At 54.9% G+C, this 17,312-nt stretch overlaps 1 protein-coding gene across 1 annotated transcript; it reads right to left on the bottom strand.

The window, feature by feature from the left end:
- Nucleotides 1-753: 753 nt before the first annotated feature.
- On the bottom strand, nt 754-3,198 carry LOC127582801 (phenylethanolamine N-methyltransferase-like). The gene is made up of 3 exons (XM_052038367.1): nt 3,054-3,198; nt 2,094-2,301; nt 754-1,180 (listed from the first exon to the last, which is right to left on the bottom strand). Exons 1-3 carry the CDS (start codon nt 3,196-3,198, stop codon nt 754-756), a joined length of 780 nt encoding a protein of 259 aa, XP_051894327.1.
- Between the last annotated feature and the right edge of the window lie 14,114 nt (nt 3,199-17,312).

Below are 17,312 nucleotides of genomic sequence, written 5' to 3'. Positions count from 1 at the left end.
CTCCTCAGGCCTGTGGGCTGGGAGGGGCATTGTGGTGCCGAACCTGAGTGACGACATGTGGGCCCATCCTCAGCCACTGTCCCAATCAAACAGGCAACACTGAAATGAAGGACATTACGTTCAGAGAGCAGTCGTTCTCAGCACACACCCATGGTGTCTGACAGCCGGGCTGGGCAGTGAGGGTGTGTGGGACAGGCTGTGGTAGTTGTGGGGCCACGAGCTGGGGGCCCGGCAGGTTGTGGTAACTGTGGGGCCACGAGCTGGGGGCCCGGGACCTTGGTCTATTATTCATCGTATTTTTCTGCCCCAAAGAGAATTCATCAAATTAAAGATGAAAAACAACTGTGACTCAGTCCACACAAGGAAAAGCACAGAATAGTTCCAGGAGTGACACTAATTTGCAAGGAGTGGCACTGAGTTACTCTGAGTCACTGTGTTAGATACTTCCTTGAGTGACATGGGGCAACTCAGAGGGTGACACTGAGTAATTCAGGGGGTGATAGGGTTACTCATGCCGTCACACGGGATAGCTTGGGATGATGCACTGACGTGGTGACATCCTGACCCCAGCCCTTCGGCTGTTCCTGATCAAAGGGGCACTGGTGGGCATGTGTGAGAGAGTGAAAGTTGCAGGGAATCAGGAAAGGGGGAATGGGGCTGATGGGGAATAGCAGGGACTGATGGGCAGAATGGCCTACGTCATTACAAGATGAGGCGATGTGAGATTCTCACAGGAAAAGTAGAGCATCCGGGTCAGATCTTCTGTGCTTGGAGATAAAAGACTCCAGTCACATCATCGACCCCGATTTTGAGTTCAGGCGGCATGGTGTATGTTTTAAAGACACAAATTCTGTAGCCGGACTTGCTCACTGCCTCCTTCACATAATCTTCATCCACGGGTACCACGCTGAGCTTCACCTCCCCAGCCAGGTAATAGGACTCACCCAAGGCCCCAATCATCAGGAGGAAGCCACCAGCTCTCAGCAGTGACGTGACGTTGCTCAGAGCATGCTCCAGCGATTCCTTATCTGGGCACACTGACTCGAGGCAGAAGGTGGTGCTGATGGCATCGACCGGCTCCAGCACCCGTGGGTGCATAGGGTTGGGCTGCATGATGTCACAGTGACAGACATCTTTAATCGTCTCTCGCATTCTCTGCTCTTTCACCTGCCACTGGTCACTGCACAGGAGATCAGTACATCACTGACTGTTCCCTCACTGACCACAGCCCCGTCCCAGGGCTGCCCCCCCCCAGGGCTGCCCCCCTCCCGGTGTTGCCCCCTCCCAGGGCTGCCCCATCACTGAATCATTTACTGATCTGATGTTTCCTCAGCCCTGGATTCCCATGATACAGTGACACTTCATTCACCGGAGTCTGCCTTTAAACCTCTGCCTTACAGATATTCAAACTGTGCTTCAATCCACCCTCCCCTTTGAGGAAGAGAGTTCCAAAGAGCCTCCACCCTCCAAGAGAACATTTTCACCTCATCTCTGCCTTAACTTGGTGACCCCTTATTTTTAAATAATTGACTTTGGGTTCCCGGTTCTCCCTGGTGGAAGCATCCTCTCCCCATCCATCGTGTCGAGACCCCTTCAGCTTTTATGTGTTTCAATCAAGTCCCAGCTCAATCTTCGAAACTCCCGTAGGTACAAACCCAGCCCTGTCACCCCATCCCGGGTGTTGGTCTGGTAAACCTCGACTGCTTCCAAAACATTAACATCTGCCCTGACATAATACCTGTACACAGGACTCCAGATGTGTTTCCCGCCCCAACTCTGACCCCTCCGCGTGGGTGAGCTTCCCTCATCGTCAGCAGGTGGCCGTGTGTCAGCTTCGAGTTACTCAGTCTGATTCTGACCGCTGTCACTGACGCACCCACACACACAGTCTCTTCAACTTGCTGCACTAACCCCTGACCCCTCGCACTTATTCATTGAGGAGTCACCCACTGACCATGACCCCTCCCCACTGATCCATCACAAACCCGTCCCCACAACAGACCCATTACTGCCCCCTCTTCCACCGACACCAACCCCATTGGTCCATTCTGAGCCCTCCACTTTGGACCCTGAACGGCCCCAGGAGAACTCACCTCTTGCCCTCAAGGCTGCACACATACTTGATGTAGGGACTCCAGTCAAAGGCTCCTGGTTCTGCCCGCAGCCACTTGCACAGCTCCTCCCGGTTCCCCTCCAGGTAGTCAGACATGATGATTGTGGTGAAGAAGTCACAGGCACTGATGACCTGGTAGAGTGTGGGTCCAGAGCCGATGTCCAGCAGGGTCTGACCTCGGATCTCCCCTGCAGACAGCACAATGCCCTGGTTACAGCTGCCCCCCCCACACAGGATCACAGCTGCCCACACCAGCACACTCCTGACTACACCCACACCGCACATTACTGACCCCACACACCCACACCACACATCACTGACCCCACACACCCACACCGCACATCACTGACCCCACACACCCACACCGCACATCACTGACCCCACACACCCACACCGCACATTACTGACCCTACACACCCACACCGCACATCACTGACCCCACACACCCACACCGCACATCACTGACCCCACACACCCACACCGCACATTACTGACCCTACACACCCACACCGCACATCACTGACCCCACACCGCACATCACTGACCCTACACACCCACACCGCACATCACTGACCCCACACACCCACACCGCACATTACTGACCCTACACACCCACACCGCACATCACTGACCCCACACACCCACACCGCACATTACTGACCCTACACACCCACACCGCACATCACTGACCCCACACACCCACACCGCACATTACTGACCCCACACACCCACACCACACATCACTGACCCCACACACCCACACCGCACATTACGGATGCTCCCTTCCCCCCCAGTCACTAAACACCAGTCCACAGCCCTGCAGGCTCTGTGAATACTGTGTCCCACTGACCCTCCTCGAGGCACTGGATGGACTGACTGTCTCCACCCCCTGGGCTATACTGACCCACCCCCCTGCATCTGAGCCACACTGACCCCTGACCTGTGGAGAAGGAAGCTGCAAGGCAGCGGAGTTTCCATGGGACCACACTGTCCTCTCTCTCAAAGTCGGCCCTGGGAGGAGTGTAGTTGTTCTGCAGGTAAGCCCGAGGGTTGAAGAGCTGGTACCCGTTGGCACCTTGCGACATCCTTCCTGTGGGCACGGCTGTTGTGTTAGTGGTTGACACTGGCACTGCCCAATGACCAATCGTGCTGCCCTGGGCCACAACAGAATGATCGGTGGTCACAGTCTAGTTAACACTCCGCCTGGCCAGAACCACAGCGAGCGAGCCGTGGCCAAGTGAAGGCGGACAATGTTGTGGCATTTATACCCTGTGTGCAACTCGTAGCTCTGGGCCAGGTTCCAGAGTGATTTCATTAGTGAGGTTAAGGACTTTGGTAAACAGCATTATCAGTGATGGAGATCACTAACAACCTTCAGGCTGAGCACAAATTGATGTAATTGTCTGTTATTGTGGCGCTGGCGGGGCAGTGGACCGGGCAGTGTTTATCTGCTCAGTGAGTGCAGCAGATGAGATATGGGAGGGTTGTGTGAAGGAGCCACTCTGCAGGGCAGGTGTCCAAGGAGCAACTGGTCCAGCCCCGGATTTTGGGAAAATGTCAGAAAACTGAAACTGCAGAAAATATCCATTTGGAAAGGATCCGGCTCCCGACACAGCTCCTGATCCAACTCCAGATCCAACTCCTCATCTAGTTCTTGATCCAGCTCCTGATATAATTCATTATCCAACTCCTGATCCAAATCCTGATCTGATTCAACTCCTGGCTCCGGCTCCTGATCCACCTCTGGTTTTGATCCCGTTCCGGCTCCCGGTCCTCCCTGGAGCTCAGTCAGGGGGATTGTGGGCTGTGTCGAAGTGTGGTTAGTGTTATGTTTACTTGAGGTTAGAGTAATCAATGGACCTTACAGACCCCAACCTTCACCACAGGCCGAGTGGGAGCCAGGGCGGCGCAGCAGGTAGTACTGCTGCCGGAGATCCTACCTGGGACACTGTCTTTGTGGAGTTTGCACGTTCTCCCTGTGACTGTGTGGGTTTTCTCCAGGTGCTCCATTTCCTTCCACATCCTATGAGTTTGAAGAATTGGCAGAGTCGTGGACAGTAAGGAAGGGTGTTGAAGGATGCAGTGGGGTGTAGGTCAGCCGGAAATGTGGGCAGAGAGACGGCAGTTGGAGTTTAATCTGGACAAGTGTGAGGTGCTGCACTTTGCGAGGTCAAATGTAAGGGGAAAGTGTACAGAAAATGACGCGACCTTCAGGAGCATTGATGTACAGAGGGATCTGGTGATGCAGGTCTGCTGCTCACTAAGAGTGCAACACAGGTAGACAGGGTGGTAAAGAAGGCGTACGGCATGCTTGCCTTCAATGGTCAGGGTATTGAGTATAAAAGTTGACAAATCATGTTGCAGCTGTATAAAACTTTGGTTAGACCGCACTTGTACTGTGTGCAGTTCTGGTGCCCACATTACAGGAGGGAAGTGGAGGCTTTGGAGAGGGTACAGGAGAGGTTCCCAGGATGCTGCCTGGATTAGAGGGCATGAGCTATAAGGAGAGGTTGGGTCGTTTTCTCTGGAGCAGTGGAGGCTGAGGGGAGACCTGACAGAGTTTATAAAATTATGAAAGACACCAATAAGGCAGACAGTCAGACTCTGTTTCCCAGGGTGGAAACGTGAAATACCAGAGGGCTCAGGTTTAAGGTGAGAGGGGGAAAGTTTAAAGGAGGTGTGCGGGGTAGGTTTTTAGAGAGCGGTGGGTGCCTGGGGAGGTGGTGGAGGCAGATACAAAAGCCTTTGTGAGGCATTTAGACAGACACATTAAAGGGCCAGGAATGGAGGGATACGGCCAGATGGGATTAGTGTCATTTAGCATCATGGTTGGCACAGACATGGTGGGCCGAAGGGCCTGTTCCAGGGCCCCGGTGTGTGAGGGGATGGGGACTAGGATCCCGGTGCATCAGCACCCTGTGAGACAGATGAACCCTCGGGATTTCTGAACAGTCGGACAGCAGATTATCAGGCCTTTATTTTAATGTACTGAAGCATCAAAAATGTCTCAGTGGAGGAAAGGAAGGTTTGTATTTATAATTGTCTCCAGACTTTCCCAAAGGGAGCTGCTGCCGGGTGTTACTGGGGTCACCACTGCTGTCATTGTGTGAACTGGTTTACACACAGAGTTCAGTCCAGGATTCAGTAACACCCCTCCCACAGTACTGCCCCTCCCACAACACTTCCCCTCCCACAGTACTGCCCCACCCACAGAATAACCCTCCCACAGAACTGCCCCACCCACAGTACTCCCCCTCCCACAGTACCACCCCTCCCACAGGGTGACCCCCCCACAGTACCGCCCGTCCCACAGAACAACCCTCCCACAGAACTGCCCATCCCACAGTACCATCCGTCCCACAATACTTCCCCTCCCACAGTCTGCCCCTCCCACAGGGTGACTCCCCCCCCACAGTACTGCCCCACCCACAGTACTGTCCCTCCCTCGAGGTCAGCCACCCTCAACTCGCCACTGGAATTCTCCACACTGAGGTCTGGAACTGGTGCATCAGTGGACAGGTCATTGATGAGGAGATGCTGCCGAGACACTGTTGACGGCCCTTCCGTCACTTGCTGATGACTGAGCGTAGACTGATTAGGTGCTAATTACTTGGACGGGAGTCATGGTGCTATTTGTGAACAGGACATACCTGGGCAGTTCTCCAGGTCATTGGGTAGATGCCAATAACTGGGACAGCTCGATCTGGAGCACAGGCCCCCAGTTCTACAGCTGGGTCTAGTCTCATTGTGACTGTAGCCATGTGTCCGGGGTCAGTGTCCGGGGTCGGCGTGTCCAGGGTCGGAGTGTCCGGGGTCGGTGTGTCCTGGGTCAGTGTCCGGGGTCAGCGTGTCTGGGGTCGGTGTGTCCAGGGTCAGTTCCAGGGTCGGAGTGTCCGGGGTCGGTGCGTCCAGGGTCAGTGTCCGGGGTAAGTGTGTCTGGGGTCGGCGTGTTCTGGATCAGTGTCCCAAGTCGGTGTGTCTGGGGTCAGTGTCTGGGGTCAGTGTGTCCGAGGTCAGTGTCTGAGGTCAGTGTGTCCGGGGCCAGTGTGTCCCGGATCAGTGTCTGGGGTCGGTGTGTCCGAGGTCAGTGTCTGCGGTCAGTGTGTCCCGGGTCAGTGTCTGGGGTCAGTGTGTCCGAGGTCAGTGTCTGCGGTCAGTGTGTCCCAGGTCAGTGTCTGGGGTCAGTGTGTCCGGGGTCAGTGTCTGCGGTCAGTGTGTCCCAGGTCAGTGTCTGGGGTCGGTATGTTCGAGGTCAGTGTCTGGGGTCAGTGTGTCCAGGGTCAGTGTCTGGGTTCAGTGTCCAGGGTCGGTGTGACCAGGGTCAGTGTCTGGGGTCAGTGTGTCCAGGGTCAGTCTCTGGGGTCAGTGTGTCCAGTGTCAGTGTCTGGGGTCAGTGTGTCCAGGGTCAGTCTCTGGGGTTGGTGTCCGGGGTCAGTGTCCGGGGTCAGTGTCCAGGGTCAGTGTGTCCAGGGTCAGTGTCTGGGGTCAGTGTGTCCGGAGTCTGTCCCGGGTCCGTGTCTGGGGTCGGTGTGTCTGAGGTCAGTGTCTGCGGTCAGTGTGTCCCAGGTCAGTGTCTGGGGTCGGTATGTTCGAGGTCAGTGTCTGGGGTCAGTGTGTCCAGGGTCAGAGTCCGGGGTCAGTGTCTGGGGTCAGTGTGTCCAGGGTCAGTCTCTGGGGTCAGTGTGTCCAGGGTCAGAGTCCGGGGTCAGTGTCTGGGGTCGGTGTGTCCAGGGTCAGTCTCTGGGGTTGGTGTCCGGGGTCAGTGTCCAGGGTCAGTGTGTCCGAGGGCAGTGTCTGGGGTCAGTGTGTCCCGGATCAGTGTCTGGGGTCAGTGTGTCCGGGGTCAGTGTGTCCCGGGTCCGTGTCTGGGGTCGGTGTGTCCCAGGTCAGTGTCTGGGGTCGGTATGTTCGAGGTCAGTGTCCAGAGTCAGTGTGTCCGGGGTCGGTGTGTCCGGGGTCGGTGTGTCCAGGGTCAGTGTCTGGGGTCGGTGTCCAGGGCCAATGTGTCCAGGGTCAGTGTCTGGGGTTAGTGTGTCCAGGGTCACTCTCTGGGGTTGGTGTGTCCAGGGTCAGTCTCTGCGGTTGGTGTCCGGGGTCAGTGTCCAGGGTCGGTGTGTCCAGGGTCACTGTCTAGGGTCGGTGTGTCTGAGGGCAGTGTCTGGGGTCCCGGTGTGTCCCAGGTCAGTCTCTGGGGTCAGTGTGTCCGAGGTCAGTGTCTGGGGTCAATGGTCTCCCAGTTCACAGTCTCGGTGCCCCTGCGGTTTGTGATTTGGAATCAGGTTGCTGCTCTGTGTTGCAGTGATGCTGAGCTCCCTCAGCTCCTGCAGACTGACCTCTGGGAGAACCTTATCACCTGCTGTCATCAGTTTAACACAGCAATAACTAGACGTGGCTTTCAACAGGTTGCTGGGTTCTAATTGAAAGATCTAATGAAGGGACGAGACAGCACGCAGGAAAGAGAGCCATTCCGAGGCGGGTAACGTAGTTACACACTGCTCCAACCAACACATCACAATCTAACTGCACTTCCCAGTAACAGATGGAAAGCAGGAGTGGGAAGTAACACAGTTAGAGTGTTTTATAGATTAGGACGTGTCTGAAGTGGAATTGTACTGTCTGATTTGGAGGAGTGACTGCTGCCGTTTCTCGAGGATGTTGCCCAGGTACCGACAGTTGGACACTTGGTCTTAATTTGACTGAAGATGCTCCCACCTGAAACAGGCCAAACGCGTCCTACATATTTCACCGTTATTAGATTTCAAATAAACCACAGCATTCAGATTAAACAGTGCTTGGTGTACCATCAAAGCAGCGTCCCTACATTGCAACCTCGCTCCACCAATGCAGTGCCCCTCCCACCCACCCCCCCCCCCCCCCGGCACCAGTGTAGCTCTCCCAGTAGCCTTCTCCCAGTGTGGCTCTTGCTCTATGCAGCATTCCCTGATGCAGAGTGCCCCATGCAGTGCTCGTTTAGTGCAGCAATCCCTCAGAGTGATTTCATTAGTGAGGTTAAGGACTTTGGTAAACAGCGTTATCAGTGATGGAGATCACTAACAACCTTCAGGCTGAGCACAAATTGATGTAATTGTCTGTTATTGTGGTGCTGGTGGGGCAGTGGACCGGGCAGTGTTTATCTGCTCAGTGAATTCAGCAGATGAGATATGGGAGGGTTGTGTGAAGGAGCCACTCTGCAGGGCAGGTGTCCAAGGAGCAACTGGTCCAGCCCTGGATCTTGGGAAAGTGCCGGAAAAGTGAAACTGTAGAAAATAACCAATTGGAAAAGAAGCGATCTCAGTCCCAATCCGACTCGTGATCCAACTCCTGATCCGTCTCCTGACCCAGCTCCCAATCCAACTTCCAATCCGGCTCCTGATCCAACTCCTTTCAATCAAACGTCGCTGTTACTTCACCACACTTTGGTCTGTCTTGTCCTCAGTGTCAGTGTTGGGAGGGACCTCATGTCCTTGTATAGAAACCATTGGAAGTGCAGGTACAGCAGGCAACCAGCAAGGCAAGTGGCTTGTTGGTCTTTATTACAAGAGGATTTGAGTATAAGATTAAAGACATCTTGCTCCCATTATATTGACCCTGTGAGGGTGTGTCTCACAGTAACTGGGTTTGATGTGTTCACTGTGTTATGGAGAACAACTTCCAGTGAGTAATATAATGGTGAGTGCACCTGGAATATTGTGGAGCCATCCTAAGGAAGGATATACTTACCACGGAGTGCAGCAAAGGTTCATCAGAATGGTTCCTGGGCTGTAGGTTTGTCACACTGGGCCAGCAGAATGAGAGGCCGTCTCATTAAAACATGCACAGCCTGACATAGTTGAAGTTTCCGGCAGGAGTCACAGACTCAAATAAGGGGTTGGCCTTTCATGACTGAGATGAGAAATTTCTTCACCCAGTGAATACTCAGGTCGAGGGCTGTCAATGAGAATATCCCACAGATCGGTAGGTCTTTAGATGTTAAAGGAATCGGGAGGTATGAGGTTCATTCATAAAAGTGGTGCTGGTCTTATTGGACGGGCTCCTGCTTCTATTCCTGTTGTAGCTTAACTCTACATCTTTTGAAGAAAGTTGTGTGGCTCAGGACCACCCCGTCTGTCTCACAGGGAGTGGTTCTCTGATGGGAGGTCAGTAACCAGCGGTGTACTGCAGGGTCAGTGCTGGGACCTTTGTTGTTTGTCATGTACGTAAGTGATTTGGACGAGAATGTAGGTGGACTGATGAGCATGTTTACTGATGACACAAAATCTGGTCGAGTTGTAGACAGCGAAGGAGGGTGTGAAAGGGTACAGCGGGACACAGATCCGCTGGAAAGTTGGGCGGGGCGGTGGCAGATCGAATTTAATCCACACAGGTGTGAGATAATGCATTTTGGGGCTTCAAACACCAACAGGACGTACAGCAAGTGGCAGGGACCTCAGGAGTGTTGATGTTCAAAGGGACCTTGGGGTGCAAGTTCATAGCTCCCTGAAAATAATGAAACAGGTGGATAGGGTAATGAAGAAGGCATTCGGCATGCTTGGCTTCACAGACAGAGGCATTAAGCAAAAAATGAAGGGCTGGGAGAAACCAGTGGGCCAGGCGCAGCATCTGTGGAAGCAAAGGGAACGTTGATATTTTGGGTTGAGACCTCGCATGAGGACTGAGAGCGTAGAGGGAAGATAGCCGGTATATAGTGAGAGAGAGCACGGTGAGGCACAGGGTGGTAGGTGATCGGTGGACCAGTTGAGGGATGGATGATGGACAGATGGTACCCGGTTGGGCAGGGGTTAGGAATGGTGAGCCCAGAAACCGATGGGTACCGGCTGATGGGAAGAGGACCCAGGTGGGAGCAGATGGGGGGAGGAGGTGTAGCCAAGGGAGCTGTGGTCCGTAGGTTTATAGTGGATATCAGTGGATAGTTTGTCTCCTGAGATGGAGACAGAGGGATCCAGGTGAAACTGAGGGCAGGGTGGAAGTTGGTGACAAAGTTGAAAACATGGTCCTTTGTCACTTCCATCAGCTCCAGCCTCACCTTCCGGCCACAGGGACCACTCTCCCCTCCCTGGTCTGCCCACCCCTCCCTGTCCCCTGCAGCCCTAGGATCAACATGTCCCCACACCTCCCTCCTCACCTCTGTCCCGGGTCAGGCAGACCTGCACCTCCAACCAAGTGTAGTACATCCGGTGCTCCCAATGTGGCCTCCTCTATACTGGTGAGACTAAGTGCAGACTGGGCGACTGTTTGGCAGGGCACCTGTGCCCTGTCCACAACGGCCATCTCCAGCTCCCAGGTGCATGTTGTTCCAACTACAACCCCCCCCCCCCCAAACCCCATTCCCACACCATCCCATCTGTCCGTGGCCTTCTCCACTGCCAGGGTGACACCACCCTGGGACATCACCTCATATTGTGCCTGGGCAGCCTGCAGCCCATGGGTTTGAACAATGTCAGGTAACCCCCTCCCTGTGTTCCCATCCCACTCCACCCATGGTGTCTCCCTTTGTTCACCTTTTCCATCCCTCTCCCCCCCCCCATTACCAAGACATCACCCTCGCCCATCCGCCCATCACCCACACACCTATTTACCTGAGTTTCTTCTCCCTTGCTTTACCTTTCATGTCCCCTTCCACCCAACTCCCATCACCTCTCCCTTATCTGGTTCCACCTATCACCTCCCAGCCCCTGCCTCAGCCCTCCCTCTCACTTCCATGTACCACCTATCTCCCCTCTACACTCTCAGTCCTCGTGCAGGCTGTCAACCCAAAACCATCCCTCTGCCTCAACAGATGCTGCCCGACCCGCTGGGTTCCTCCAGCAGTTTGTTTTTTGCTCCAGATTCCAACATCTGCAGCCTCTTGTTCTCCATTGAGTATAGAATTGGGATGTCACATCGTAGCTGCGTAAGACATCAGTCAGGCTGCACCTTGAGGCATTGTGTACATTTGTGGTCACCGCACTGCCAGATGGATGTGGCAGCAACAGAGAGATTCCCCGGCATTGGCCCGGAATGGAGGGGCAATAGTTACAAGGAGAAACCAGACAGGCTGGGTTGGTTCGGACACAGGAGGCTGAGGGGTGACCTTACCCAGGTTTGTAAAATTCTGAGGGGTATAGACAGGGTGGGTGGTCACAGCCCTTTTCCAAGGTAGGGGAGTCTCAAAGTAGAGGGCACAGGTTCAAGGTGAGAGGGGAGAAATTTAACGAAGATCTGAGGGGCAGTTTTTTTCACCCAGAGGGCGGTGGGTGTGTGGAACGAACTGCCAGAGGAAGTGGTAGAGGTGGGTACAATTACTGTGTTTAAAAACATTTGGACAGGTCCATGGATAAGGGCTTAACGCAAGCTAATGGGATGAGCATTATGGTTGGCATGGATGAGTTAGGCCAAAGGGCCTGTTTCTCTGCTGTACCATTCAATGACATACAACACACATGACATTGGCACTTATGCCTCTGTATGGAGCAGTGCAGGGTATTCCCCCACCTCACCCCCTCTCCTGCTCCACACTGCACTCAGGGCGGGGCTGGTATATAATCTCTATGTGCACAGTGTGGTGTGTCACAGTGTTCAGTTACCCCCTGCCTACCTATACTGCACTTGGCTGAAAACACTAGATCTTCTCGGTGTGCACTCCTGTGTACTGAGGCAATGCCCTGCTGGGACGGACCAACATCAACACTCCTGTGGCATTTGCTGTGATGACTCAGAATAGACGCAAGATCAAATGTAAGCAGTGATGTCATGATGCAGTAAACGCCTCAAACAGGTGGACTCTGAATCATATGGGGAAAGGTCAGAGATTTGGGAATTTGTGTGATCATTATCCAGGCAAGATGCCTTGGCAAAGGGATGTTAAAATAAGAGCAATGATTCTGTGTACACGGAACACCCTGAGAGAGAGGGACTGAGAGACACCGGTCAGTGTACAGATCTCCCCCTGAGAGACTGGGACTGAGAGACACCGGTCAGTGTACAGATCTCCCCCCTGAGGGAGAGGGACTGAGAGACACCGGTCAGTGTACAGATCTCCCCCTGAGATACAGGGACTGAGAGACACCGGTCAGTGTACAGATCTCACCCTGAGGGAGAGCGACTGAGAGACACCAGTCAGTGTACAGATCTCCCCCTGAGAGACAGGGACTGAGAGACACCGGTCAGTGTACAGATCTCCCCCTGAGGGAGGGACTGAGAGACACCGGTCAGTGTAAAGATCTCCCCCTGAGGGAGAGGGACTGAGAGACACCAGTCAGTGTACAGATCTCCCCCTGAGAGAGGGACTGAGAGACACCGGTCAGTGTACAGATCTCCCCCTGAGAGACAGGGACTGAGAGACACCGGTCAGTGTACAGATCTCCCCCTGAGAGACACCAGTCAGTATTCAGATATCACACTGATTCAGAACTCCCCCCCCCCCCCCACTGTAGGCACGGAGCAGACAGTCAGTAGTTGAGACATTTTCTCATCACACCCTTTCCTAAATCACTGCTCCTGCATCATCGCCGGGGTCTAAATCCTGGAAGTCTGTCCCCAACAGCACTGCTGAGCCCCTTCACCAGCAGACAGCAGCAGTTCAGGAAGGTAGCTTGCTGCCACCTTCCCAAGGACAGTTCTGGCCTTGGCAGAGGCAGCCAGACCCTGTGAATGAATGAACTGTGCAGTTGCTTCAGAAAGCTGATGGGGATCATGTTGAATCTGGGAGAGGGACAGAGTTAACATTCCCACCCTGACTAAACATAGTACGGCAGCTGCTGTTTACTGACTGTGGAGGACGAGGTTACCGAGACGTCAGGACTCGGGGGAGTCACCTTGTACAACTCGCCAGCACTCACTGCTGTTAGTGAATGTGAGAGGGGTGTTTCTCATGGTCACACAGACCTGGGCAAGTCACGTCTCGCTGATTAGTGGTGAATCCCCAGAGCCTCCTCTCATGTCCCGCAGGGCCCCTTGTCTCCTCCCTGTGAGGGGATTGTGGGGGTGTGGGCCCATTGGAAGCTCCCAGCCAGGAAGGAGCTAGAGAGCTGAGTGACACGGTGTCATGACAATGACCTTTCCCTCAATGTCAGCAAAACAAAAGAGCTGGTCATTGACTTCAGGAAAGGGGACGGTGTACATGCACCTGTCTACATCAATGGTGCTGAGCTCAAGAGGGTTGAGAGCTTCAAGTTCCTAGGAGTGAACATCACCAACAGCCTATCCTGGTCCAACCACATAGATGCCACTGCCAAGAAAGCTCACCAGTGTCTCTCCTTCCTCAGGAGGCTAATGAAATTTGGCATGTCCCCTTTGACACTCACCAACTTTTATCAATGCACCATAGAAAACATCCTAACTGGATGCATCACGGCTTGGTATGGCAACTGCTCTGCCCGGGACCGCAAGAAACTGCAGAGAGTTGTGGACACAGCCCAGCGCATCACGGAAACCAGGCTCTCCTCCAGGGACCCCGTCTATACCTCTCGCTGCCTTGGTGAAGCAGCTGGCATAATCAAAGGCCCCACCCACCCGGGTCATTCTCCCTTCTCTCCCATCAGGCAGAAGATACAGGAGCCTGAGGGCACGTACCACCAGGCTCAAGGACAGCTTCTACCCCACTGTGATAAGACTATGGGATGGTTCGCCAATACCATGAGATGGACTCTGACCACACGATCTACCTTGTTGTGACCTTGCACCTTATTGTCTGCCTGCACTGCACTTTCTCTGTAACTGTGGCACTTTACTCTGTATTCTGTTATTGTTTTACCCTGTACTACCTCAATGCACAGTATAATGAATTGACCTGTACGATCGGTGTGCAAGACAAGTGTTTCACTGTACCTCGGTACAAGTGACTATAATAAACCAACACCAATCCCTCTGGTGAAGCTGTTGTAGTTTCCCAGCAACTTTCACCTCTCCACAGATTCTCACTTAATTGATTTTGTTGTTGACTTTTATTCATTGTTACTTCCGTGCGGTTGGCGGGAGATCACATATCCACACACTGGGAACAGCAGGGAACGCTCCATGGTTACGCCCAATGTTTACCCCGGGACAACAGCACTGAAGCAGATGCCATGGTCATTACCGCACCGTCTGTGGTGACAGCTTGCCCACGTTACAGTCTGACTGGGAAATGCTCGGGATGTCCTGAGCTCGGGGTTCAGAATTACAGAGATACAAGTTTTCCTTCGCTCAGTTACTGGCGAAACGGCCTGCGGTACCGAGCCTCCTGTCGGTGGGTCCGGGCTCTCGGTAACTCCCATTACCGTTGCCCGCCACTGACTCCGCTCGGCCAGGCTCAGGGAATGTCCCGCCACCCGTGAGAGACGGACACATAACTGGTGGAAGGAAAGATACTCCAGCAGAGAGCGCGACACAGAACAGGGCAGACGTGGTGTTGAGAGAGACGCCAGCGGCACTCAGACATGGGGCGCAGTGGCTCAGCGACAGAGCCGCTGCCTCACAGCTCCAACAGCCCAGGTTCGATCCCGACCTCCGGCGCTGTCTGTGTGCAGTTTGCACGGTCTCCCTGTGACCGTGAGTTTCCCCCGGGAATGACCGTAGTGGGGTTGGAGGAGGGGTCGGGATGTGGGCGGATACTTGTGAGGGGAAGAGGACTGAGAGCTTGCGTCGACTCGGTGGACTGAATGGCCTCCTTCTATCTCATATGGAATTCAAAGTGTCACTCCGTTTGTTGAATGACAAACCTGGGTTTGATTTCGAGCACCCGCGCCGTGAAGTGCTGCACCTTATCCGGCGCATGGACCCCACAGCGACGTCCACCCCCCACAGCCCGAGCAGCCCCCACCCCCCAACAGCCCGAGCAGCCCGCATCCACCCCCCCCCCCCCCCCCGCTACAGCCCGCACCCTCCCTCCCCGTGGGCTCCGCTACACTGTGGGTGTTGTGATCTGGCGCTCCGTCGCCTTGCACTACAACAGACGCGCAGATAAATCCGAATCCCCGCGGAGACTCTCCGCTCCATCAGTTAAGCACATGCTTCAGAAGTTTCCAGAACATGATTAAAAGCCTGGCTCCATTCTCGCTGGAAACTTGGATGGTGCGTGGAATGTTGTAATTATCCCGGCGCCGGACCTTTGGCGGGCCCTCTCTGTGCTGATGGGACTTTGCCAGATTGTCCTGGGACATCACATCCCATGATCCGGACACCTGATGTTGGGTTTAAATTAGTGGAAATCGGCCACTGAGGTTATGGGGTATCGTCTCCAATCCTCCTACTCTGAAGCGTGGTCCATGATCACTCTCCCTGTCTCCACAGTTCCGACTACCGAACCCATCAGAAGCAAGTCACCCGTAGCCGGCAACACACAGCCTGGTGCAGGGACCCAGCGGGTCGAGCAGCGTCTGTGAGGGCAAGGGAATTGTCGACGTTTCTGGTCGAGAGCCTGCATCAGGACCGCCCAGCCGGCGATGGACAGTGCCCGCGCCGGGCGGTGTGCAGGGTCCGGTGGTTTGGCACTGGGAGATCAGCGAGCCACACCCACCGTGGGCTGCGGGAGGAGGGGGCACCGGGAACGGTGAGCTGGCAGCAGTTATCGCACCCCCCCCCCCCCAACCCAGGAATTAACCCAGCGGACCGTCTCTGCACCAAACCCCAAAGACAAGGAAACAAGTTTTTCACTGGACCTCGGTACAAGTGACAATAATAAACCAATGGCAATACCAAGGCAGCGTTGCCTGAGCTCTGAGCCGCAGTCACTGTCCACGGGTGTCCAGAGTGGTCAGTAAGTCACAGGACACAGAGGATACCGGCACATACTGCCATCCCCTCGGCCCTGGAGGTGGGGAGCACAGCGGCAGAGGTCAGGGGCAATCCCGTCGTTTTCTGGAGTCACAGACAGGCCAGAGTGGGTAAACAGGGCGACTCCTCGCCTGACGACAGGGCTCTGGTTCACCGAGCAACACACACAGAGCGCTGGAGGAACTCAGCAGGTCAGGCAGCATCCATGGAGGGAAATAAACAGTCGACGTTTCGGGCCGAGACCCTTCATCGGGACTGGAGAGGAAGAGGGCAGAAGTTGCCCGACGCGCTGAGTTTCTCCGGACCGTGTGTGCGTGGCTCCAGGTTCCAGCGTCTCCTGTGTCTCTGGGTCACGGAACCGTGCGGTTCGTGTCCCGGCTCAGCGAGGATCGAGCTCAGGTCCCAGGTCGGTGGTTGCAACCGGGACAGACCCCGGCTGCCACACCGCTGGGGGTCGGGGACAGGGGGTCGGGGGCAGGGGGTCGGGGACAGGGGGTCGGAGGCAGGGGGTCGGGGACGGGGGGTCAGAGACAGGGGCGGATGTGGTGAACCTACCCCCAACCGTGACCTTCGTGCCCCCCCCCACCCCTACGGGACGGAATGAATTCCTTGCAGCAGCGACGAGTCACCAGCGGCCGGCAGAATGTGCTGGTCAGGTCCCAAGCGGTGTCCGATCGCCCATCTGTTGACAATCCCCGCCCTGCGAACCGCTGCCACGGGCACAGCAAGGTCGCGGCAAGAGCTCCGAGTGCGGGTCGGGGACAGGGGGTCAGGGGCAGGGGGTAGGGGTCAGGGGCAGGGGTCGGGGGCAGGGGGTCGGCGACACGGGAAGGGTCCACAGGAAATATTTCTCTTCTGGGTCGGACAGCGCCTGGAACAGAGGATGTCACCTCACCCTCCACAGACGCTGCCCGACACGCTGAGCAAACCTTTCCCTGTTACCCGCTGAGGAAAGAACTCTGAGGAGGAAACTCTCCGTGAAATGTGTCTCCCGGGGTCACCGAGAGACTGACTGCGGCCGGGAATTACAGCGGCTACCTCGGGCTCCTGCCTCTCGCCTTAACCTTTCTGCCACCTTATCGTTCATTGTGATCTCCCGATTTGACATTCGGACGACCTGTTTCCCGTGTATTTCTGATTTACGAACAAGAAATTGTTGCCGCTGTTCCTCAGAGGCTTTTGATAAGATCCCAGCAAGAGGCTGGTGACCGAGGGACTGGGGTAAGGTAGTCTGGTGGGCTGGGAACTGCTTCACAGATGGGAAAAGGGGCAAGTTATTGGCTTATTATTGTCACATGCACATGTACAGTGAAACACTTTGCGTGCCGTCCGTACAGATCATTCCAAAACATCATTAGAATGGGAAACAATACCATACCACAGAGTAAAGTGTCACAGTTACAGAGAAAGTGCAGGGCAGGCAGACAATAAGGTGCAAGGCCATAACGAGGTAGATTGTGAGGTCAAG

Source organism: Pristis pectinata, chromosome 25, assembly GCF_009764475.1.
Source record: "Pristis pectinata isolate sPriPec2 chromosome 25, sPriPec2.1.pri, whole genome shotgun sequence".
Taxonomy (NCBI): Eukaryota; Metazoa; Chordata; class Chondrichthyes; order Rhinopristiformes; family Pristidae; genus Pristis; species Pristis pectinata.
This window is presented reverse-complemented; position numbering and strand designations above follow the sequence as displayed.

Coding starts and splice junctions, on each gene's coding strand:
- LOC127582801 (XM_052038367.1), bottom strand. CDS start 3,198: ATGTCGCAAGGTGCCAACGGGTACCAGCTCTTCAACCCTCGGGCTTAC. Junction 2,302..3,053: donor TGCAGCTTCCTTCTCCACAG/GTCAGGGGTCAG, acceptor TGCTGTCTGCAG/GGGAGATCCGAGGTCAGACC. Junction 1,181..2,093: donor TGCAGCCTTGAGGGCAAGAG/GTGAGTTCTCCT, acceptor TCTCCTGTGCAG/TGACCAGTGGCAGGTGAAAG.